The 24,533-nt window shown below is 39.4% G+C and overlaps 1 protein-coding gene across 3 annotated transcripts; it reads right to left on the bottom strand.

The window, feature by feature from the left end:
- Positions 1 to 1,080: 1,080 nt before the first annotated feature.
- On the bottom strand, positions 1,081 to 24,284 carry ahdc1 (AT hook, DNA binding motif, containing 1). 3 transcript variants are annotated; one of them, XM_058754175.1, is made up of 5 exons: positions 23,106 to 24,284; positions 20,771 to 20,856; positions 5,994 to 6,028; positions 1,387 to 5,826; positions 1,081 to 1,214 (listed from the first exon to the last, which is right to left on the bottom strand). In XM_058754175.1, the coding sequence occupies exon 4, from the start codon at positions 5,654 to 5,656 to the stop codon at positions 1,415 to 1,417; it is 4,242 nt and encodes a 1,413-aa protein (XP_058610158.1). In that variant the 5' UTR covers positions 5,657 to 5,826; positions 5,994 to 6,028; positions 20,771 to 20,856; positions 23,106 to 24,284; the 3' UTR covers positions 1,081 to 1,214; positions 1,387 to 1,414. The 3 variants fall into 3 exon arrangements, with proteins under 3 accessions (XP_058610158.1, XP_058610159.1, XP_058610160.1); XM_058754176.1 differs by lacking the exon at positions 23,106 to 24,284 and adding an exon at positions 21,999 to 22,095; XM_058754177.1 differs by lacking the exon at positions 23,106 to 24,284 and adding an exon at positions 21,412 to 21,578.
- Between the last annotated feature and the right edge of the window lie 249 nt (positions 24,285 to 24,533).

The following is a 24,533-nucleotide window of genomic DNA, read 5'->3' as shown; positions in this document are numbered from 1 at the left end:
ACAGATACAATATTTCATCACAAAAAATCACTGTACGACACAGCGGACCACAAGAAATACGAACAGAGGGATGAAAGAAAAAGAGGAGGCGAATATGCATTGTCCACACCCTGAGTTCCAGGCCATCAAATCCAGGGTGGAAAGTGCCCTGGCCTCTAAACATGTTGACAAGGACAGCATCGTTCGGGGGCAGTGCATGGGTGTCTGTCCTCCTGCGGTGATAAAAACACACAAATGAGAGTTGGATGTTGGGCACAAAGTGACCATGCTGTAGATCCAGAGCGACGGTTGAAGGGATCAAATTTAGACACATTCCTGTGGGACCAGACCAGGCCACTGATAAAAAAGATTACTTAAACTGTACTTGCACAAACCCAAGCTAAACAATTTAAAGCCACATAAAACTGTTTTTTCCCTCATGTGTCCTTACAGCAGTTCCAAAACACTGTCATGACATTGCTGCTTTAACATATGTCTCTTTCAGCAGGACTCTGAGATTCGGTTGTTTTCATAGCAGTGAGCTCCTCAAGTGATGGAACCATTTGAGTAGCTTATGTACAAATGCTGTTTTTTTTTTTTTTAAATGCTGAACTTAAAAGTGAGAAGAGGGCAGAGTTTGTGCAGTCACCATAGATGCTGAAGGAGTGGACCGTAATCTCCCCAGTGAAAAAATCAGAGAAGGCTTTGAGACTAAAACAGACAGAGAAATAGGGAGCAAGATCAGGATGTAGACAAAAACCTTTTGTGTGGTCTCTCACATTGGTTTAGTTTTTGGGCATCACTGAAATGCGGGTATGTGTGAATCACATTTGCACTCTAAAAGAACGGGACAAGGTTGTTCCCTGCATTTCATCAAATTGGTTTCTTCTGATACTAGCAGTGTCCATTATTTGTTTAGTAAGTCCCTAGCCCAAGCTGTATAGCAATATTAGTTTGCAAGACTGTCTTTTTGTGCGTGCATTTGCAGTTGCAAGTCAGCGTATGAAAAGTATATGCAAGTATGTGAATGTTTTGTGATCACATAGTATGTTTGTGTTCGTGCATGTGTTTCTGTGTGTATCCATGTTTATGGATTTGGATCTTGATTGTCACTGCTGGAGAAGTCTTTATTTAGTCCATAGCTCTGAAACTCTTCAGTCTAACTCAGTAAGTGTCTTCCAAAACTTATCCTTTAAAAAAGATTAAAAATATGAAAAGGATACTGTCCATTTCATCTGTCAAGAAAAGAAAAGAAAAAAAAGAATAGTCAAATGAGGATTAGGATTAGTCTCAATACATAATGACTAAAATTTATGTCACAATATAGTTTGTGGCAGCATTCAAGAATCTACTTGAACAATTTCATATTGAAATGATCTGAACTATGTCCCAGAATTAATGTCTTACCTCTTTAAGGATGCCAAGATAATTCCAACTACAGGCTGGTGACTGTAAAGCCTTCTTCACTGGGCTGGTCAAGAAGCTGGCAGAGAACCCCTCCTCGGGCTGTTTGGGGTGCATAACGGTGTCCAACGGGTGCATAGCTGTCCAAGTTACCATGGTAACCCATCTCTTCATGCAGAGGGGAAGAGTCCAGAGTCCCACTCACACAAGAAGTTGACATGGAAGGACCTCTTTGTAAAGGGGAAGGGTAGGATGAATGGGATGCAACTCTCATCCCAGAGACCATCAATGACATGTCTCGTTTGTGGGAGGGCAAAGAGACTGCTGGTGGTCGCTGTTCCTCGTAGTTTTGGGGGCTTCCAGCAACACTTCCTCCTTGCCCATACCAGCAGGGAGAGCCACTGTAACTGGGGGAATCATACTGGGAGAACTGGTCTTTTGGGACCCGATGCGGACTCATGGCAGAAGCACATTGTGGCAAGAGGCGAGGGGTTGGCGAGAGGGTTGGGCTAAAAGTCCTGGCAGCATGCCCATAAGTCTGTGAGGGAGGACCAGGTTTAGAGTACTGTTTTAGGGCATCTGACTGATTTGATAAACTGGGGGATATAGAAGCAGAGTCTGGAGGGTAGACATGAGCAAATCTCTCATCTGAGGAGGGAGTAGAAGTATGGACAGAATATGGAGAGGGGTATTCACAGGACTCTGGGGCATGGCTGAGAGGTGACAGGCTACTACTATCTCCACTGTAGTAGTCCAGTGCTTCCTGGTATACACCCCCTGAACCCATCTGCCCTGACCCTGATGGGGCTGAAGGCTTTTGAGATTTGGTTTTTGGTGGTGGTGGACGATCTCTTTGGCAAGGAGAGAAACCTCCCCTGCCTCTGGCTCCTCTCGGCTGTCTACCACCCGTAGCACTACGTTTTGGCCCTCCCCCTTGCATAGGAGGGCTGGCAGGTGAACCTGGGGGAACAGAGCACGCTTCCTTCTCATTGTGTGTCTCTGACTTTTTCCTTCGCCCACGACCTGGTTTCGCTCCCCCTTGGAATAGTACATTCTGACTCCAGTTGTAAGAAGGGCCTGCTGAATTCTCATTCCAGTCAAGCATTAGCTTCTCCAGGCTTGAAAGGCTAGACTGACCCTCAGGCATAGGAACATCCCTTGGGCGAAATGCTCCCCCCACAACACCCATCCCTCCTCCACCAGTGTGAGAAGAATCTGAGGAGGATTCAGAGAGTGTATCAGGGCAAGGACGCTGTTTGGCTTTTTGGGGTGTGTAGTTTGAGATGTCCAGAATGTCTTTGGATTCTGATCCAGTTCCAGATACCCCATAGTCAGAGAAACCATGAAATTGATGAGTACCATATGCATCACCACCCCAGTTATTTCCCCCTTGTCTGTATCCCCACTGAGCTGTAGAAGTGTACTGTCGGCAACCCTCAGGCGGAGAAGAGGATAAGGAATAGGGGCTAGACTTAGACAGTGACATATAACTTCCACCTGGTGAGGTTGCACCAGAGTCCCCTCGCTGTATGGTTGAATGCGGTGGGCCTGGATATCCACTATAATTGCGCTTGGCAGAACCCTGGTAGTTTGAATAACTCATCTGACACTGTGCAGAGGGAACAGAGGGAGTTTTTGTCCCATATGTAAAGCTACAGTCACTTGGCCTTTGCTGTTGTTGCTGCTGTTGAGGGAGGGGATAAATGCTTCCTCCTTGAGGAACCCCAGCACTATAACTAGGTGGATATTGAGGATAACCACCAGATGGATGTGGAGAGCTGGGTGAACGGGAAAGCAAGAGTGCAGGGGATTTAGGGAAGGATGGGGTGGGAGAAGTCTGTGAGACACTGTATGAATATGAGGGTTTAGTTGTCAAGCTGCCTTGCGTTTGGGGTGAGGGTAACGGCACCCCTTCCCCAAGACAGGCTGCTCCTTTAGGACTTCTTTTAGGAAAGGCAGGAGACCAACGATGGGCTGCACCAGGGCTGCCACCCTCATATCCTGGGGTGAGCTTACGACCTTCCTGGCGTCCAGCAGGGCTGGACATAGAGATGTCAAGCAGATCAGATGAGTCATCAGAATCAAGAAGAGACCGAAAATATCCTGCAAACATTCCCTGAGACTCTTCTCCGCTGCCTACCCCTCTCATGCCAGGGCTGTGGTACATCCCCCCCTTACTAGCCTCACTGCTTTGAAAACTTCCACGAGGGGAACAAGGGCTCTGATAACTGCTTGCTTTCTCAGAAATATCTCTGTCACTTTTCCCTATCCAGCTACTATTCTCATTTTGCCAGTCTTGCTCTTGTGCACCTGGACCATTTTTTAAAGCCCCATTCTTTCGTGATCGGCGTTTTCTAACCTTCTCACCTTGTGCAGAGTCACCTAAAGCTGCCCTACTTATTCCTCCAGCAACACCCTTGCCTCTTTTTCGAGGGGTTCCTGGTTCAGATGCAGGCACCTTCCGCTTCTTGCCAATTGTTTCAAAGAAGTCACTGAATGATCTCTTAAAGGAATCAGAGGATCCAGCTGCTCCTCCTCCTCTACTCCCCATACAGCCTGCACGACCACCTCTCCTGCGGAATCCTGTTAGGCGGTGCAAAAGAGTGGAAAGGGATGGATTTTCTGGTGGTATGTGAAAAGTTTCAGGCTCTGTTGGGGTCCAGCAGCGTGGAGGAGAGCAGCGGCCTGTGCTGGGAGGTTGTCTGTTCAAGAAGGCCAATTTGGAGAGGACATCTGCATATTCTACTTTAACATCATTGGTATCATTAACATATGAGGGCTGCGGAGACGGTAGCTTTACTGTTCGCCGCCTCCGAATTTTTTTTGGCTCTGCAGCACTGGCTGCTCCTACTCTGGTCTCATGCATGTCAGGTTGTCCTGGTAATGCCTGTTTAGGGGGGCGTCCCCTGCGTCGCTTCAGGATTACAGGAAGCTCTCCCGGTGGAAACATCACCATCACACTCTTTCCATTGTTCTTCATGCGGAGAAGTGCGGTGGGCTCTCTTGAAACATTAGGTACTGGCTCACCTCCTACACCTGCCTCAGGCCCCTCTCCTGTTGTGACCCCTTCTCCACGGGGTCCAGCACATACTGGCTCCAGGGATGAGATCTTGTAGCTTTTCTGTCGTCGGCTCATGTGAACAGGTATTCTGGCTACTTTTACCACAATCTTCCTCACACCTAAATAACGTCCCTGTCGCCTCCCTCTAACTGAGTGGTGAGTAACAATGCTCTCTCCTTCTGATGTTCTTATGCTATGATTTGGTGTAACACCTGCTGACATAGCTGGCGATGGTAAAACCTCAAATGATGAGGCAGCATCACAAACCTCTGGGGGAAGCTCCTCCATCGGCCTTATGTCCTCTGTTCTCCAGACTCTATTCTCCTCCTCTTCTTCATCCTTTTGGTCCATTTCCCTTTTGAACATATTTTCCTCAGCAGCTCTACGTAAACGGGATGATTTCCGAAGATGGCAGGGGAAACGTGGCCGGCCAGAGCTTCGCAGGGTATACTTCCTTTCAGCTTCCACAGAGGTCATGACACTAGCTTGGCCTGTTATATGAATGTGGTCTAGGTCACTGGTGTGATCCATTTCTGGCTTACATGTTGAATTGTGTTCTGTCTCCTCCTTGGGTAAAGTGGACGGGTTGTATTGAGGAGGTGTCAAATTGTTTGGGGAAAGGGTGGTGTGTAACAAAGGGGCTGACTGTACATGTACATTATGTTTGTCAGTCTTGGAAGGTAAAGACAAGTCCTCTGGAATCAGGGAAGGGTCCTGCTCCATAAGTGAGGAGCCAGTATCTGTAGGCGTGCACATGCCTTTCTGTGTGCGCTTGTGTGTTAGCGTGTTTGTATCCATCCACATATGTGTATCCATTGGAATGTGGGTATGAGGCTGCAGGTGTGTGCTCGACTGTGTGAGTGTGTGTGAGTGTTGTGTTGTGTGCATCTGTGGTTGTGTGTTTTGCTGAATGAGCATTTGTTCTTGTGTGTGTAATTGCTCCACATAATCTGTCTGCCTACGTCTCCTTGCTCTACGTCGAAGTTGCTCTTCATGGTTCCGCAGACCATTAGCTAAAGAGGGGGGCGAATAAAAGTTGTAATGTAGTGAGCTGGCTGGATTAGAGTCAGTGGGTCCTACAGATGTGCCCCCAGGCTCTTCATCCCCCTCCCATAAAGAGGGGCCCTCATCATCACTGCAGTCCTTGTCAGCCAGTGCCTCACAAGTCAAACGAACACCTCCAGAGCGCAGGCGACCTGACAGACGGCTCATTACCCCCAAAATTGCAGATCAGGAGCTTCGTATTTATTTATATGTCAGTGACGGTTCCGTGTCAAGTTTAATTGTGAGCTGGGTCCAGTTTAGATGGTAGGTTGTTTCATCTCTTTCCTCTCACTGTTATTCTTAGCCAGAATGAATTGGACCATCAGGCTTCACATAGTCTTGGGATCCCCAGTTTTCATAAGTGCAGACAACAGGTTATTTCCCATGGTAAAGGGGACAAAACACACAAAAAGAGATGTTAATATTAACTTACTGTTGAGGAATGCAAACAATTACTGTACAACATAATTGAAAATGCTATTGAAATAACTGCAGTTGTTCTTACCATGTCTGCTGCTGTGGCCATGCTTTGTGTTATCCCTGTGGGCGAAAGGACACTTGTCACTATGGCGATACAGTTAGAGAACAGTTGTAACCATGGCGATAGAATATGAGTGGAACGGTAACCATGGTTACATAGTTTTCCTTTCCAATGCAATAGATTGCAGGCCTCACTATGGCAATACGACATATGTCTTCACTGAATAGGCAACTGTTCTATATGCTTTACATTTGGCAGTTTAAAGCATTTTAGGTAAACGTTTGGTGCAGAAGAATAAAAAATAACAGGCACACAGTTTAACATCTGTGATCTCTCACAATAATCCAGAATCAATAGTCACTCAAAAATCCTTTGGGCAAAGTCTGAATTTACAAATTAACAGTAAAAAATCTTCTAAAAACTGTTGAGAAATGTCCAAGGTGAAATTTGTTTAAATCTTCAATTCAAAACAGTATTTGTTGAATAAATGTTTGCCTGCTGCAATTTATTATTTAGTTATTATTTCATTATGTTTTATTGTGTGATGTGTCATGACTCATGAGGCCTTGCTAACACTGTTTTTAAAAGACATGGTGATATATTTCCACATATTTTGATGCAAAGTATTATTAAATGTATTATTAAATGATTTAAAAATATCTACTTTGTAGCTGATTGAAAATTTGGGCCAGTAAACAAATATGGAATAGAGAATAGAATTTAAAACACAACATATAAATAAAAAAGTAAAAGTTTCAACAAGTTTATTATTCAGCTCTCACTAACAAGAACCTATATATAAACACCACACAGATTGGTGAGGTACACAAAAAATACAACTTGCAGAGAAAAGGCTAAAATGCAGAGAGAAGTTGGGACATGGCAGCAGGGGGCAGCAAAGAGACGAGAGGGATATAGAGTTCCTGAAGAAAGAGATGGAAGGATGAGAGAATATGTGAATGAAGAAAAGTAAAATAGGGGAATTTACAGTAAAAAATAATTTTTTTCAAATGGTAACCTGAAAAATGAAAGTGCCTGCAAAAATTGAGTAACAAAAGGAAAGTTTTCATTTGTACAATTTACTCACTCCCATGTCATTCCAACCCTCTATTTATTTATTTTTATCTTATGTGAAACAGAAAATTAGATCTTAGGCAGAATAAAAGTGGATACTGCATAACCACCATGAATAATTTAATAAATAAATAAATCCTATACAGCCTACACATGTGCTATATACCAAGTATTCTGAAGCGATATAATGTTTTTGTGTGTGCATAAAACCTTTCATATAGAAAACAGCAGCCTTGACATTCAGACTAACTTCTCATATCGCTTTTAGAACAATATAGTACAGGATCGACATGAGATTGGGGTGAATAAATGGTGGCGAAATTTTCATTTTAGGCGAACTATTCCTACAAGAATTGCACTTCATTCGTGATAAACATTGTAGTGATGTAAGGAAGTCCAGGGGCTGGACTCTCACACACACACACACACACACACACACACACACACACACACACACACACACACACAATACAGTTCTATCCATCTCTCAGTCTGCTCCACATGGTTTTTATTACTAACTGGCAACGATAAGGAAAGTGCAGAAAGAGAGAGTGAGCGAGCGAACCAGAAACATGTGCTACAGTACATGGTGCCGAACAAGCTGCCACACTTGCATTCTTGAAGACATTGATACAGAGACAAATATACATAAAACTTGCACCCTTGCACATAATAACTCACACATTTCTGCTAAATAAATTTAAGTATTTAGTCTCCACAATCCTTTATTTCACTACAAGCACTGCTGAAACTTTACATTTGATGCACATAATTATTTCTTCCACCTAGAAAACAAAACAGCATTTCCCCCGTACACTTAATATTCTGTGGCACAAACAGAATTGCTGCAATCAAGTGTTCAGAGCCATGGATAAGCTTCCCACACTACTGTATTGCCAGTTTGGCCTGATCTTCTTGTGCTTTAATTCTCCCAGATTTCAGCACTGCCTGCTCACAGTTTTCTTTTCTCACAGGTTTTCAGGGAGATTTAGATCTGAACACATTGCTGGTTGCTTCAGAACAATTATTTTTTTGTGTGTGCTGGAAGGCCCATGACCTTCACTCAATACCAAGTTTCTGACACTTCTTTCAAAAGTGCTCTCCAACATTTTTTCAGTCTTCGCCTGACATCTTGAAACCATGCACATGTTCACGGTGCCAAGGGCAACAAAACAATCCAAAACATCAATGAAACTCTCTTGTGTTTGACTCTCCTCCTCTTTGAAAGCTTCATTTTGTTGTCAGTAAACACAGCAATGATGTACTGTACCAAAATGGTCTGATTTGGTCATCAGAAGGATTGCTGTTAAGGCATGTTCAGGTGTGTTTTGGCTACTATCTTGCACTTATGCCTCTCTCAGCAGTGGTGTCTACCTGGGTCTTCAAACATATTACCCTTTCATTGGGCTGGCAATAGATGGTGAAAGCTTGTGTTTGAAGGTCAACTCGAATCTGTGTGCCAGCTGAAGAAGTTTTTCTACCATTTGAAGTATTCTGTTGTGAAATCTTCCTCTAATGGCCACATCCTGTGATGTTGACTACTGCTCTGTAGGCCTTAATCTCCTTGACACCATTTCGAACACTGAAAACAAGAGCATCAAGGTCTTTGAAGATCAAATTGCAGATCGTCATGCATGGCATCTATTGGCTTGGTATCTAATCCATTTTACATGCTCATTGTACACCACACAATAACCCATAGCAGGACTTATTTGGACAAATCATTTGCATAAGAAATGTGCAATTTCATGATGTAAGTGTTAACTAGAAACATGAATGGAAACACATTATGTCATCATTTACTCGCCCTCATATTATCTCAAACTTGTATGTCTTTTACTCATTGACTTTAAATAGACAAAAAAGTTCCAAAGACATTTTTTTCCAAATATCTTCTTGTGTTTTGGGAAAGAGTGAAAGTTTTGCTGATCTGAAATTACATGAAGGTGAATATATGATGACAATTTTTATTTTGGGGTGAACTATCCCTTTAACTTGTAATGCCAACTATAAGGGTCAAGTTGAGTTCAAATAACGAAGAAACAGAAAGAAGAATGAGATAATCACATTAACAAGCATGTGTGTTCTTGTCTTAAATCTTAGCCCTATATAATATGTCTGTTTCTTGAATCAAATGTAGATGTCCGAGGGCCAACAGGTAGGTGCACACGAACCAATATAGCTTTTAGGTCACCCTTAAATTCTATCTCTCTAATTCGCTCACACTTTAAATTTGCTTTCTGTCTCCTCCTCTCTCTCTTCTTCTCTTTCTCTAATTAATACCACTCATTAATTAAGCATCAGTCTCACAGAAGACAGGAACAAGCACAACTGCAGAACAGCACTTTAATTACAGTCACGCACACACCGAATCGCTCACACAGAGTCTCTCAGATATTCACACACATTCCTCCTCCTAAGCGTTTGAGAGAGAGAGATTGAATGTCTGGAGCTTCTCCTACTCTTCTCTCACAGTTCTGGCACCATCACATATTTGCCTGCCAGGACAGACTAGTGAGCTGGATTAAGTCAGTGAGGAGTGTGTGTGAAGAGAGAGAGTAGACATGAGTGAGGCTAGCAGTGGTCTGCTTTGTGTACTAATTAAATGTGGCTTTCACTCTTTCCAAACTAGTGGCATGTGGTGTATTACTGAAAAGAAAAAGCAAAGACACTCCTTGGGTTTGAGAAATAGTGATGTTTACAGGTTAAATTTAAATGGAACATTGACCGTTTACTATTTTGCTTGTAATTGTATTTTTAATATACACATTTTATTACTTATTAAAAGTTTCAAGTTCACACATTTTTAACATAATAACATCTCTGTACCATATTGTTTATTGGCAGATATTAGAGATTTTTTATTTTTACAATTAAACAATATTGAATATTTAATTGCACATGCTAATTTCCTCTATTTTTAGATTAACTTTGTCTTCCACATACTTAAATTATATATTTAATAACACTGGTAGATGTAATTTTTACCACATCTCAAAATGAATATCCATTTTACATACTGTTTCATACATGTTGGGATGCCTAAATTAATTTTTAAATTACAGGGTTTTTTAAATTTTTTTTTTAATAATTTATCATTAAACACATTATCGGCCAGAATTTTAATATTGATGTATCCCTAGATTTGTTTTTTGGTTTGCTTCTTCTGCCTAACTATTATTATAAGTAACATTTTATAATAATCACAATCTTTTCACCCTAATAATCAACAAATCCTCTGTTAACAATGAGCTTAAAGGGAAACAAAAGAGACTGTGCCTTACTGTGAAACAGTCTGCTGATGTCGCTTTTGGACAGTGTAACTTCAAAAAGATGAGTGGTTTACACACAATTTGATCTCAGATTTATGTTTGATTTTTTGTACTAGCTATTAATTATATTCTTTTCATTTTCCAATGTTGTGTGGTGTGCCTCCCTTGCCTCCTCTGAGAAAATCCATCTCTTAACCCCTTTGTGTAGTTTTAACCTCTTTTGTATTTGAATTAGAATGTATTTGACTTCTCTTACTGCAGCTCCCTCTCTTTGCCTTCCTCCACTTTTATGCTTTTTCGATTCTCCACACACGTTTTGTCTCTTTCTCCATTGCTCCAATCCTTTTAACTGCTGGAATGCTCCCCAGGGGATCCAAACAGCTGGTAACATTTAGCCAATCACACAGATGCCTTAGATTCACTGTCCAATGACAGACATGAAAGTCTACATTGATGCCCACCTGTCCATTGGCAAAATCAGCCATGCTGTAAACAAATACCACAGCACAAAACAAGATTATCTGTTGACTCATACTGCAACAAGACCGAATGCTCAGAATGGTATTTATTTTAGATCTCATGAAATTTCAACCAATCACAGCCTAAATGACGAGCAGAAAGCCAATTACATCAGACGTACAGGGGAAATAACTCATAAGCAACATGTAAACAATAGAATTTATATAAATAAATAAATATACATCCTAAACATAGTGCAAGTGATCTTGTTCTCTTCAGAACTATATGAAATTGATTATAGCATGGAAGTACTCCAAAAACACTTTGAACACACCCATGCATTGTCTGGTCTGTATTTCACATCCAACTTTTTTTCTTTTTTTGAGTGTCATGTGCAAGTATGTTTGCACAAGTGTTTGTGCTGGGATGTGTGTCTGTTTACAGAAGTGCAAAAGAGTGCTTGTGTGTGTGTGTTTACACAAGTGTGTGTCTGTGTGTCAGTGGGTGTGTTAGGGAAAAGCACTCACTCAGTTCAAATGAGAGTGCAGTTGTTGCTAAGATACAGGCAGCAGCCCCGACAGTGTGTGAGGGCGAGTGACAGAGAAAGAGAGAGAGAGAAACAGAGAAAGTTAGAGCAAGACAGGGTGAGAGAGAATGTAGGAGAAAGCTTAGAGTGGGGAGAGAGAGAAAAAAGAGGGGGGGTGGAAGGAAAAGGCAATGGAGAAGAGGGGAATGAGAGACAGAGGAGAGAGAGAGAGAGAGAGAGAGAGAGAGAGTGAGGGAGAGGTAGAAGTGGGTCATAAGATCCACAGAGACACTCCAGTGACACTCTGCAGAAACACAGCTGTCATCACACACACACACACACACAATAGCTCTGTTCCAAAACCTAGTCAGCTGCCTCAGTGCCTACATAGTCAGCATCCTAACTGGAACCTCATAAGTCAGGGGTTTACTAACTTTTTAGTGCCACGGACCACAAAACATGATGATCGCCCCGTGTTCCTAAAATACAGCTATATATTTTCATGTATGTAGTCCTTTTTGTAGTGTTTGAGCAAAAACAATAATAATGATATTATAAGAGAAATAAAAGAAAGTATGTATAGGTGTGAATGACACACATAAAGTGCGTTAGTGTCTTAAGTTAATGCAAACTTTGCCTAAAATATATATTTTGTAATCTCCCTTTCTTTCTTTAATTTTATAATTTAAAAACCCAAGTCAGAAGTAATTGATTTAGAAAGCCCAACTAGGCAGGAACTTGATGTGTCATAAATGGTGTTCTGTATGTTAAGTGCATAAAAGCGACTCTCAGTTTAATTCAATAAAAGTGAATTCATAAAATGCAATACTCTACTACCCATAAATGGCATTCAAAAGTTTGTTTTTGGTAAGATATTTTAATGTTTTAAATGTCTTTTATGCTCACCTAGGCTGCATTAATTAAAGTAAATAAAAAGTAAAGTAAAAGCAGTTATATTGTGAAATATTATTACAAATTAAAATAACTTATTTTTATTTTAATATATTTGAGAATGTAATTTATTCCTGTGATGGCATAGCTGAATTGTCAACATCATTACTCCAGTATTTAGTGTCACATGATCATTTAGAAACCATTCTAATATGCTGATTTTGGTGCTTAAGAAACATTTCTTTCTATTATCAACGTTGAAAACAGAAAGTTTTTGGAAACCATAACACATTATTTTCATGATTTTTTGATGAATAGAAAGTTTAAAAGAAAAGCATTTATTTGAAACAGAAATCATTTGTAGTATTACAAATGTCCTTTCTGTCAAATTTAATCAATTTAATGCATCCTTGCTAAATAGAAGTTTTAATTTCTTTTGAAAAATCTTTGATTTTTGAACAACATTTCTACGAGTTTTTGACATGTTTCACAGAACTCATCACAGTGCATTCTGGGATTTTCTTCTCAACTGGGGATACGCGTGATGCTGCCTTAGAATTCGGCCCGAACAGAGGTATAACAGGAGGAGCATAATAAAGTTGTGTGCGTGCCTTAAAATGCTTCCTACAGGCAGCTCACTGTCTTTCTTCTGGTTTCCCTCATTTGCTTTCAATGCCTCCATCATTCCTCTACTCTCTTCTTCCTTCTCATCTGCATTCTTAATATCTCCCGCATCTCTTCATCTTCCCTCTCTGTAACCCCTCATTCCCTCCTCCCCTCCTCTCACTACCTTTCTCACTCGCTCCCTCTTTCTCTTTCACTTTCTATTACTTGAACGCTCTCTCTTGTCCCCAGCTGCAGGAAATTCCTTATAATCTTCATCACCAGAGACTGCATTCACCACTCAGCCCAGCCAAAAACACACACACCACATATACGCACCTACACTCTAAAAAAATGCTGGGTCGTTTTAACCCAACTTTGGGTCAAATATGGACTAACCCAACTTTTGGGTTAAAAATTTAATGTAATGTAAACATTTAATCCAACAGCTGGGTTAGTCCATATTTGAAAAAAACCCAGCATTTTTTAGAGTGTATCTTACTTTTACTTATTGTCTTTCCTTGTTACTTTTTGCTTTCCTTATTTTCTTGTGCTTGTCTACTAGGTTATTTTAAGAGGAGCAGAGACTACACCATCCTGACCTCCCGCCCCTCTGCTTGGTCATATGACCACAGCACCAGCTGGAAACAGCCATCCAACAGCAGCTATACGTGAGAGGCAGAAGGAATGAGTGAGACAGAGCATTTGGTACACATCCTAGGGATGTGCAGTGTGGTCATTTAGTCTAGTTGAGTACTAAACAGCTAAATCAGGTACCAGATATTATACAAGGGCATTCCTGTTCTATGTACACCATGTGCAGATGAAACCGCACATGGCGTACCTTAATTTTAGCACTAGTAGTCACTCACACTTCACGTCTGAATGAAATGCTGAAGAAAACAGGAATGGAAAGCTGTGTAAAGGTAGGAGAGTAGAAACAACACTACAAAACACTCACTATCCTCCTTATTTTTAATGAAAGAGCAGGAACGGGCATTTTAACTTCCAGTGTCAGCCACATTCAGTTATTTTAGATGTACAAAACCAGTCCATTAAACTGCTGGATATTGCAAATTAGTATTTTTTTTGTCATATTATTTTATTATCGTGATCATAAGCAGACTGGTTTGTAGCACAAATGTTTTAGTGTTTACTGAACTTTGTTATTCTAGTTATTAACCAACACCATAAAAAAAGGAATTTACTGGTAATTTTCTGCCAAGACATTATTCATTCATTTAACAGACATTTCCGTTTAAAGCACAACTACGAAACACAACGCAATGCAGTGCAAAATTCACAATACATGTAAAACACATGTAAAAAATCAAAACACAAAATTCCTATTAATGCAGTATTCTGCGCCCTATTTTTACAGATTTTTTGAGTGTAACGGCTAATGAATTGGAGGTCTTGCACATTCACAGGAAATATTTTACTTCAGTGTTGAAAAATAAGGTGGATAGAGATGAATGAACATTACAATGTGAGTAGGGACAAAGACAAAAAGGTGAGGATGCTCTGTTTTTTAAAAAAAATATGATCCAATGACAAAAAAACTCCCAAACCTCTTTATCATTAGAAACTAACATGAAAACGATCATGAGAAAATACAATGCGTGTCAGATCCACATCACGTTCAGCAGCAGCAGCTCTTAAATAAATAGCAGCCAAATAACCCCGCTGCTGTGATGTCTGTTAATTAAAGAAAAAATAAAGGAAAAAAAGGAAATAACTTTTATAGCTTTAAGGATTCATCTATATTTCAATTAGAATTTAGTGTTTGATAACTTTATTCAATTTCTGTATATTTCTGCTGAAGGGCACAGGTAGCAAAATATGGCATTTATTATAATGTGTTCATGTAAAGATTGTTTTAAGTTCACTTAAATTAGAAGTTATTTTTTAAAGTCTAATAAATGTTAAAATTGATAGCTCTCAGTATTGATATCAGTGATACTTTTTTTGATAAAAAAAGATGCCATTAAACAAATATTAAAAATCTATTGTCTTCATGTTGTTTATACATTAATTTGAAGATTGAAATGTGAAGTGGGATTACTTGCGGAAAATCGCAAATTAAATCGCAATTAATTTCAGAAAAAAATGTGTTTAATTAGTTGACTTTTTAAATCGATTAACAGCATATATGTGACCCTGGACCACAAAACCAGTCTTAAGTGTCAATTTTTCGAAATTGTATATCGAAATTATTCTGAATAAATAAGCTTTCCATTGATGTATGGTTTGTTAGGATCAGACAAGATACAACTATTTGAGAATCTGGAATCTGAGGGTGCAAAAAAATCTAAATACTGAGAAAATCACCTTTAAAAGTTGTCCAAATGAAGTTCTTAGTGATGCATATTACTAATCAAAAATGAAGTTTTGATATATTTACGGTAAGAAATTAAAAAAATATCTTCATGGAACATGATCTTTACTTAATATCCTAATGATTTTTGGCATAAAAGAAAAATTTATAATTTTGACCCATACAATGTATTTTTGGCTATTGCTACAAATATATATATGACATATATTAGTGCTGTCAAACGATTAATCGTGATTAATCGCATTCATAATAAAGGTTTTTGTTTACATAATATTTGTGTGCACTGTAAAAAGTGAAAGTTGACTTAACTTAAAAAAAATTTAGGAAACCCGTTGCCTTAAAATTATTAAGTACATAATGATAATTTTAAAAAAAAGTTAAGTGAACTTGACAATTCAATTAACTTATTTTTTTAATTAACTTTTACTTAAATATTTTAAGGCAACGGGTTTCCTAAATTTTTTAAGTTAAGTCAATTTATCACTTTTACAGTGTATAATTATTATCTATATACAGACACATACATGCATGTATATATATTTAAGAAAAATATGTTATGTTTATATAAAAAATATATTGATATATTATATATTTTATAGGAATATAAATATATACATATAAATATTTTCAAAATATATGCTGTATGTGTCTGTCTTTATATATACATAATAAATATACACAGTAAACACACACACATATTATGTTATATATATATATATATATATATATATATGAAGAGTTTGGTTCCAAAACGCTATAAATCCATTTTGATTAATTTAATTTAAAATGTGTTTTCTTTACCAAGAAAGTGGCAAAATGAAAACCACTATTTTCAGTTTCAAACTTTCAAATACCATCTTTAGGTTATAATAACATTAAAAATTCAAATCCAGATTTTGATTTTCAAAGATTTATTATAAAAAGAGATTATTTTTCCCCCGAAATGCATTAAATCCAAGAAACGTTTTTTTTTTTCAAAATGCAATCCATTGAATCAATATAAAAGTAATTTTTTTCATATTGAAACTGTTGAAAATACACAAAAAAGCACGTTGATCCACATATGACAGCCTATGAACTTGGTCAATACTAATCTTATACAGGCACTGGACTAAAAATAGCCTACATTCAACCAGTCATTGCTCCCAAAATGAATTCAACGGGTCATCTTGTTAATTCTATAAGAAATTTTCTAAAAGAAAATTTCATCATGAACAAGAACATGAACAACAATATCACATTAGACCACAGAAATTTCCAAAAGTGCATTCATCTTTGCCATGTTACATTCATTTAACTGACTTGTGCTATACGCTGTATTAACAAAAACATTAATGGCATTAATAAAAACACTTACACTGACAAGCTACGCAATATCGCGTTCATAATCGAATGCTATTCATCTGTGATTATGAACGCGATATTGCGTAGCTTGACAGTGAACTACGGCTCTGTGTATTAATGCCGCTCCATCTGAAAGCACGTGATGGAGATTTGCTATCACAAAACCGGCATTACTGACGAGATGCGCATGACAATCACTTTTTTTTTTTTTTTTTAAATGGCGTTCATCGCGTTTTGGAACCATATTATATTATTATTATATATTTTGTTTGGGGGTCACTATAAAGAAACTCGCTCTGGTTTTGATATGAACTTTCTTTAGGAGCTATTTCGATTTACCACAGTATTTGACGCAGAAACCACTTTCCCTGTGCAAGTTTAGATTTAGAGCCAATCTAAAAATAACTAGGCTACTTTTTAATAATCAAAAATAATGTGTGATATCATTGTTTTTAGAATTTCATGCCGTTTAAACTGATTTTAAAAAACATTCATTCATTCAGTTTTTTAAAAATGTTTTAAAACATTTATTTAAATGTAAGAATGCATCCTTTTTAAATCAAGTAGGTCCATATTACCTGGAGAAAGCTTTTAACATCTCATCTCAATGTCAGTTTCTCACCTATTCACAAGCATTCTTATGCTTGGTACACACTAAAAGATTTTTAAAATCTTATAAGATCTTCAAAATGTGAGAGACCACAAACATGAGGGGAACAAATCCTAGATTTAACCGTTTTGCTCCTATAGTGTGTGGTTTTTGATCGGGGTGCCTCCGACGTTCTTCCGAGCAGATTCAGCCACTCTTAACACACCTCACACCACAGGAAAATCTGATAAGATCATCTTTAGAAGCACCAAGATAATCGGGACATTAGATTGTCGGAAGGGGAGAAATCGGCCCAAAATCAGCCCGATTATCTTGTGGTGTGTACCCAGCATTAGGCTGTGACATGGGAAAAAAATTATGCTTTTTAGAGCCCTTCAGTAAGAATTGGGCACTAGTAAAACATCTAATGTAATCTAATCAAATATTAATGGTTTACATGTTGTTTGACAAAATGTATTTTGTCAGAATACATGGCTAATTCTGTATGGCAGCCAGTAGAGAAATAGGCTTTTATGACCAGATGGTGTAGTTACAACATCTACCAGCAGGGGCTAAGCAGCAAAACCTTGACCTTTTCTCATCCCAGATACCTGTGTCTCTGTCCACTCACTCCATCCACACCTCTCTCATAATCCAACTCATATTTATCTGCTTCTCACATTGTGTTTATCCATGCCCTAATCTCCCCTTTCCGCCTGATATTCAGTAAACAGCTCATCAACCAATCAGCTCATCAATTCAGCTGGTGTGTGTCTCTCTGCACACGAACCTGGCCGCTTTGGCAGACCTCTCTAACCCACCTCCTCCTATCCCTCTCTGGATTGTGTCTAATGCACAGCCGCTCTCTTGCCCACCGGCTCTTACGAACACACACACCCTACACATACAGACATATGGGCGCACGGCACACACACTCACACATATTGAGTTAGACCTTGAGGCCAGTGTTTTGTAGAGGGGCCTCTCCACTGCGGCCCTGACTTCCTGACTCCCCCCCCCCCAGCACCCCTGTTCCACTGTTGCCGTGGGAGACGCTGCTGCAGAGCCCGTTGCCAAGGAGAAGGGCTGCTGGCTGGCTGTTTAAACAACAATGGCCGCCTTGTGCACATTCCAACTCTAGACACTGACAGCATGTTAAGACCTGCTTCAAAAATACACATACGCGCTCTCACGCACACTAGCATGCACATATGCAGATATTCCCTTGACTTTTTCATGTGTTCTCTCACTCACAGTCTCTCTCACAGGGGCTTTATTCAAAAGCATCTGTTTCTTTTTAGCCTGCACAGCTCATTCTCTCGCTCGCTCGCTATCCCTGTTTCCATGGTCTAAATCTCTCCTTCTCATTCAGGATGGGAGTGTGTAGTGCACTCATCCATCTTTCTGCTGTACACTCCCTCTATCATCATATCCAGAAAATTCCACTCCCTCCTACTCTCTCTCTCTCTCTCTCTCTCTCTCTCTCTCCCTTATCGGCCTTCAGTACCTCTGCTCTTCCCCCACTCTCTCACTTTCTTCTGTTTCTTTATCTCTTTCTCCCTCTCTCTTGCTCGCTCTTTCTCCTTCCTCCCTTATCTCCCCATAGTACCCCTCCTCTTCCCCACCATCTCTCACTTTCTGCTATGTCTCTCTCTCGCTCACTCTCTCTGCACTGTGTAATCTCACTCGCTCTCTCCTCTGTCTCTAGCAGAGGAAGTGTGTGTTCCCCAGGGGGAGCTGGGCTCATTAACTTCCAGCAGACAGAGAGAGAGAGAGAGAGAGAGAGAGAGAGTGCAAGAGAGAGATAGAACAGGAAAAGGAGAAACAGGGGGAGGGTGAGAGAGTCTGCAACAGAGTCTGAAGGTGAGGAAAAGACAGGAGATGGAGAGATAGGAAAAAGAAAGAAAGATTAGACAGAAAGAGACAGGATAGATAGAAAGACATCTGATCAATCACCCGGGACTGCATTCATATCCTGTTTTAATGATTTTTAAATCACACAGTTTCATATACTGTATTAATATTAATACTTCTTTTGTAAATTAGTTTATTTAGTCTCAGCCATCTATCTATCTATCTATCTATTATTTATTTTCTGTAGGCATAATTCAATTAGGGTCAGCAAATTGAGTCTCTAGCATTACAAGAGTATCCTGGGGGGCAAACAGGTGTTCAAAGCTTGCTGCTTGACACAACAACACCCACGGTCGTGTGTGGGAAAGCTGAGGTCACCGATGTAAATTTAGCACTGGGACCAATTTTAATTATGATTTCATTAAAAGAGCACCATGCCTTCAAATCACGAGAATGATACAGTGCTGCAGAGTACTGTAAATGGGGAACTGAGTAGATGGGATTGATGATCTGTGGACCCCTCAGCAGGTGGAGGACAGTTTTATGCATGATATTGAAGCCTGAACATATTCATTTGATTCTCAATTATATTCTGCCCTCCTCAAGATTTAGTCTACTGCACATTTATAACTTTGTGGATGTTTTTATTTGTACCACTGAGGTGAATTTATTTATAATAATAGAATATGATAAATTATAATGCATTGATGGTAAAAATGTGACACCTGCAACATGTTTTATAATTATAAAAAAAGATGATACATTTTAACCCATTAGTGACATGGAATTTGTCATGAATATCTTGCCTGTTAACAAGCAAGTTCTCAACCTGTGGGCTGGGTGAAGGTATGTGTGTGATATTTTTGTATTATTATTATTATTATTTATTTTTTCACCTGATTTTATTTAACTATTTTTTTTCCATTTTGTTTGTTTTTGCTGTTTTGAAACTTTAATAAATAAATCATACAAAAACTAAAAAACAAGCAAGTTTATATCTGACTTGATGATATTGCGAAATACTTAAAAACTGAGAATTTTTGTTTATTCAAAGTGTCATTAAAAACACAGCTATCAAAAATGATCAAACTCACTAAAAATGTATCCTAACTACACTGATATGCTTTCGTAACCTACAAATAGCAGTCTATAAATTTATATACTGCACTATAGTGCAGAGCAGACATATTTACAAAACAGACCCCCGTTTGCTCATGTACAAGTGGGTACTCTTTATGAATAATAATTTTAAATTATTTCAATTTTGAAAAAACATATTTTATACTCCAGTTGGAATATGCTCTGTTCTCCTAAAATCTTAGTTTGAATGACAACTGAAAGATTTTGCTTCTGTGACGCAAGACTTATCACCATATTTCAGATAGCACTGAAGTAACCGGTATTGTTAAAAAAGTATTTTTCTGCTTTCATCATTATTATACTTTTTATGAAATATATACAGTTTTACTAAAATGTAGCTGAATAGAGTAAGAATTCACAAACTACTGTAAAATTGAATGTGATTGGCAAAATGTGAAATGAGAAGTCTATCCTTATGTCTTAAAATCATGCCAAAAGGAACACAAAGGATAAAAAGACAAAGTTTAACAAAAAAAAAAAAGAAAAAAAAAAAGAAAAAGCATGATCGGCTCAGGTCTCAAGCATGCCTCGTTCACTTTTCTTAATGAAAGCACATGAACACATACAAAAAGCCATGTTAAATCAGAGCCTTCATTCATGTAGTTATAGAAATGGGAAGTGCTTCAGCTACATAATTGAAAACAATGAGCATATTTGAACAGGCTGTCCTATGTGACCTAAATGATGTATGGAATGAAAACCCACACTTACCTTAGACACTGATTCTCTCAATCATTTCTCATCTCACTCTCAAACTGCATGTTTCCATGGCAATCTTTAGCCAGGCAGTTTGTTACCTGAAAGAGAGAAAGGAAGAGCGAGAGAGAGAGAGAGAGAGAGAGAGGGAGAATAGAGAAAGCGAGAGAGAGAACGACATATGTCAGGAAAGAACGCATACAAATGCATATACTCAGTGTGAAACATACTGCATCATGCTGTATCAGTCTATGGCAACAATATTATGAATGTAAAAATGCATGAGTTGCTTTATTTTTCTCACAATAACAATTCAGTTAGTGATATATCATTCATTCAAAACCGTAGGCTTCCATGAAAGCTCCTAATGGATGAGTTTTAAAACCGGAAAATGTAAAGATGCGGCCGGTATGAGCTTTAGTCGTGTATGCAATGTGCTATCTGTGTATCTCACAGCATGCATAGGCTGTTGTTTATGTGATGTATATGTGTTTCTCAGTCTACCGCTGCTTCTCTTCTCTCCCTTGTTTTTTCTCCCCTCCCTTTCTTTCTCACTCTTTAATAATTGAGCTGGTTCTGTCTCTTGTTAGAGTTGGCTCGTTACTGAGACACAGAAACCAGCCAGGTATACAGAACCCCTAGATACTCACTCTCACCTTCTCTCGCACCAACTCCACCATCAACCTCGCTCACAAGTTCTCCGTGTCTTTTTGTCTCACACACATACTGATGCGGATAAACTTAGCAGCCTGCAACCAAATGCCTCCCCCTTCCTCCCTAGACTGAGGAACCGAGGTCAGAGGTGAAAATCTCTCCAAAAAACCAGCTCCAGCCAGCCAGCAGGGAATGAAAAAGTAGATGGAAGAGAGCGAAGCTGTGTTTTCGTGCTAAGTATGTGCAGTGTGCGATATACTAGCTGTGGCCAAGGTCAGCTTGAGCCAATGCTATGTCTCTCAGCTCTGCCAATCAGAGGTTTCCAGCTGTTGTGGAAAACCAAGCTTCCTTTACAGAATAAAGGTTGCCATGGAGACCAGAGCTATAAGACTAGCCAACACTCTCTGACAGGTGGACACAGTAACACATGCACAGGCAGTCCCCCACTCCCTATTCAACCTAGTGTTTCCCTTTAGACACAATATTAACACATTTGCTAATTAATACAGCCTATGTTACCTATATAAACACACTTTCACATCATTTCAATGAGAACTTCGCGACCTCACGCGTGAGTTTACCTCATTACCTGTCAGTCTCCACGACGACGCACCATACAGCTAAGGAAACTATGTAGTAATGCATTCCCTTGTCTTTAGGAATACCCGCGTTTCCGTAATGTCACCATGTGCGTGTTTTGTTACGTTCCGAGCGTGTAGCGTGAATAATCGCGCCTGTCACAACATAAACATCTTCGCGCCACCGTCGCGCTCACAGCGAGAGCCGAAAGACTTGCGCCAACGCGCCACTGCATTGCTCATCATTGCCCACTATCAAACAGCAGAGGACATTAGTTAAAAAAAAATAAATAAAAATACTTAATTGACATGTCATGACAATGCTGCATAATTTTTTTTTTTTTTTAGTTTATATTGTATATTAAAATCATGACTTTATTGACATGACTGGCATTTTATTACGACAATTAATTGATATAGGCCTACATATTCTGTATTTTTTTTCTCTTTTGTGTATTGATGCTTTGGCATTGTATGATAAACAACCATGCCAATAAAGTACTTTGAAATTAAAAATGACAGCCAGAGACTGAATAATTAGCCAGACTAATCAAAAGTGCAGTCACTGGCGAGCGCGAGGCTGCTGTCGTCTCCCCATAATAATCACCCAGCGCATCAGACGCTCATACATGCCGTCAGTCAACAGCCACTTACGATCACTCATCAGTATTCCATAGTCAATGGGCACTACATTTATGTTCGTCCAGTGTTACAGCGACACATTCACGTTTCACAATATATGCATGTCAAGCGGGCAATTTTCTTTCATATGTTGCCTACGAACGAATATGCGTGTGCAGCTTATTTATAATTACATATATTAAAAAGTCTATCGCTTTTATTCAACAAAATAATGTGTCTGTGATATTTAATAATGACAATTTACAGCTAGTGATATATGTCGGAATATAGGTGAGCGTAATCTATGTCCCTATGGAGTGTGTGTGTGTGCGCGCTCGTGTGTGTGAATGCGAGTGACCTATCGCGAGCTCAATGAATGGCAGCGATGAGGTTAATAAAAATTCCTTCAATAGAAAACACAAACCCTCGTGAAATGCGGCGCGGCGCAGGGGAAGACTATGCAAATTTTGGCTGTGAAGCCAGACGCGCGCACTCACCCGGGAGGCGCCGAGCTCCGCTGCTGCAGCTGTTGGTGCTGCGCTCCTCACGCGCTCATCAGGCTTCTCGCGACTGGATCACAGAACGGTCGGTGACATGCAACATCCTAAAAGCAGAGGTGTCTGTGTGAAAAAAAAAAAAAAAAAAAACAATAACTATGTATGAATATCGGAGGTTTTGGTCATCTCGGTCCTCTTCTGTCTTGTGACGCCAAACAGGCTGTTCAGCATCTGCTTTAAAAAAAAAAAGAAAAAGAAAACAAAAAACGCACAAAAAATATTTGCAGGGAGAACAAGGGAAAACTCGCGTGTTGTTGTCACCACGTCGGATAAAAAACTGAAATTGTAGTAACAGAGTACCGCAGTTTGTCACAGGAGCGCCCCTGGAGTGCAGCGAGCGCGAGAAATTGGAATGAGCGCCGTTCTGCGCCGTTTCTCGCCCTCTGCAAACCAACTCGGAGGAATCTAGTCAGAGAGGGCTGTAGACGTGCCTTGTCGACGAGGGCATCCGGGCCTCCGTAGATTCTTGTGTCTAGATTTTTTTCCTCCTCTGGAGGACTCTGGGTACTGAAGTTCTGCTCATCGTGACTTCATTCATTCTCTCGCCTGCCCCTCTCTCACGATGTGCGTATGAGTTGCATCAAATATAATAACCAGACAGTGCGACGGAGCTCTGAAGAAATGCAATTAGATCTGCGTGCGTGACACAAATGTTTTTTTGATTTTTATATCGCACATTACATTAAGGGTAGGCTGTATATAAGTGGGGAACAGTTATGAGATGTTTCCTCCAAATGAGAGATGGTATTAGAGTAGCACCCATTAGAGTATTTAATTCACGCAAAAATTACAATACCGTCAGGATTTTCTCACCCTCATGTCGAACCAAACCTGTATGACTATGAACACAAAACAGATATTTTGAAAAATGTTGGTAACGGTTTTGGACTTACATTGTATGACCAAATGTTCAAAATGAGAAAAAAAGGGTGAGTAATGATGATGACAGAATTTTCGTTTTTGGATGAGCTATCCCTTTAAGAAAGTGCATATGAACTCATTCATTCACTCAGAAAGCCTAAAACTGCATAGAGGTGCTCTCCCATGACTGTGAACATGTAGTCATAGAGCCTTGAAAACCGAGAAAGTTTTTGAAGCAATAACGCACCCACAAATGTATCCCGTCAACCTCATGTTGTTTCAAACCTGTATGACTTTCATTCTTCCATGGAACACAAAAGGAGAAGGCAAAATGACAGACTCAGTCATTCAGTCACTTTTATTGTAAAGGTACAATGAAACTGTGCAGTGACTGAGGCTGTCAGTCACTAACATTATGCCCAACATATTCTATTGTGTCCCATGGAATAAAGAAAGCCATACAGGTTTGGTACAACATAAGGTGATTCATTTCTGGGCGGACTATCT

Source organism: Onychostoma macrolepis, chromosome 19, assembly GCF_012432095.1.
Source record: "Onychostoma macrolepis isolate SWU-2019 chromosome 19, ASM1243209v1, whole genome shotgun sequence".
In the NCBI taxonomy this organism is placed as follows: domain Eukaryota; kingdom Metazoa; phylum Chordata; class Actinopteri; order Cypriniformes; family Cyprinidae; genus Onychostoma; species Onychostoma macrolepis.
This window is presented reverse-complemented; position numbering and strand designations above follow the sequence as displayed.

Coding starts and splice junctions, on each gene's coding strand:
- ahdc1 (XM_058754175.1), bottom strand. CDS start 5,656: ATGAGCCGTCTGTCAGGTCGCCTGCGCTCTGGAGGTGTTCGTTTGACT.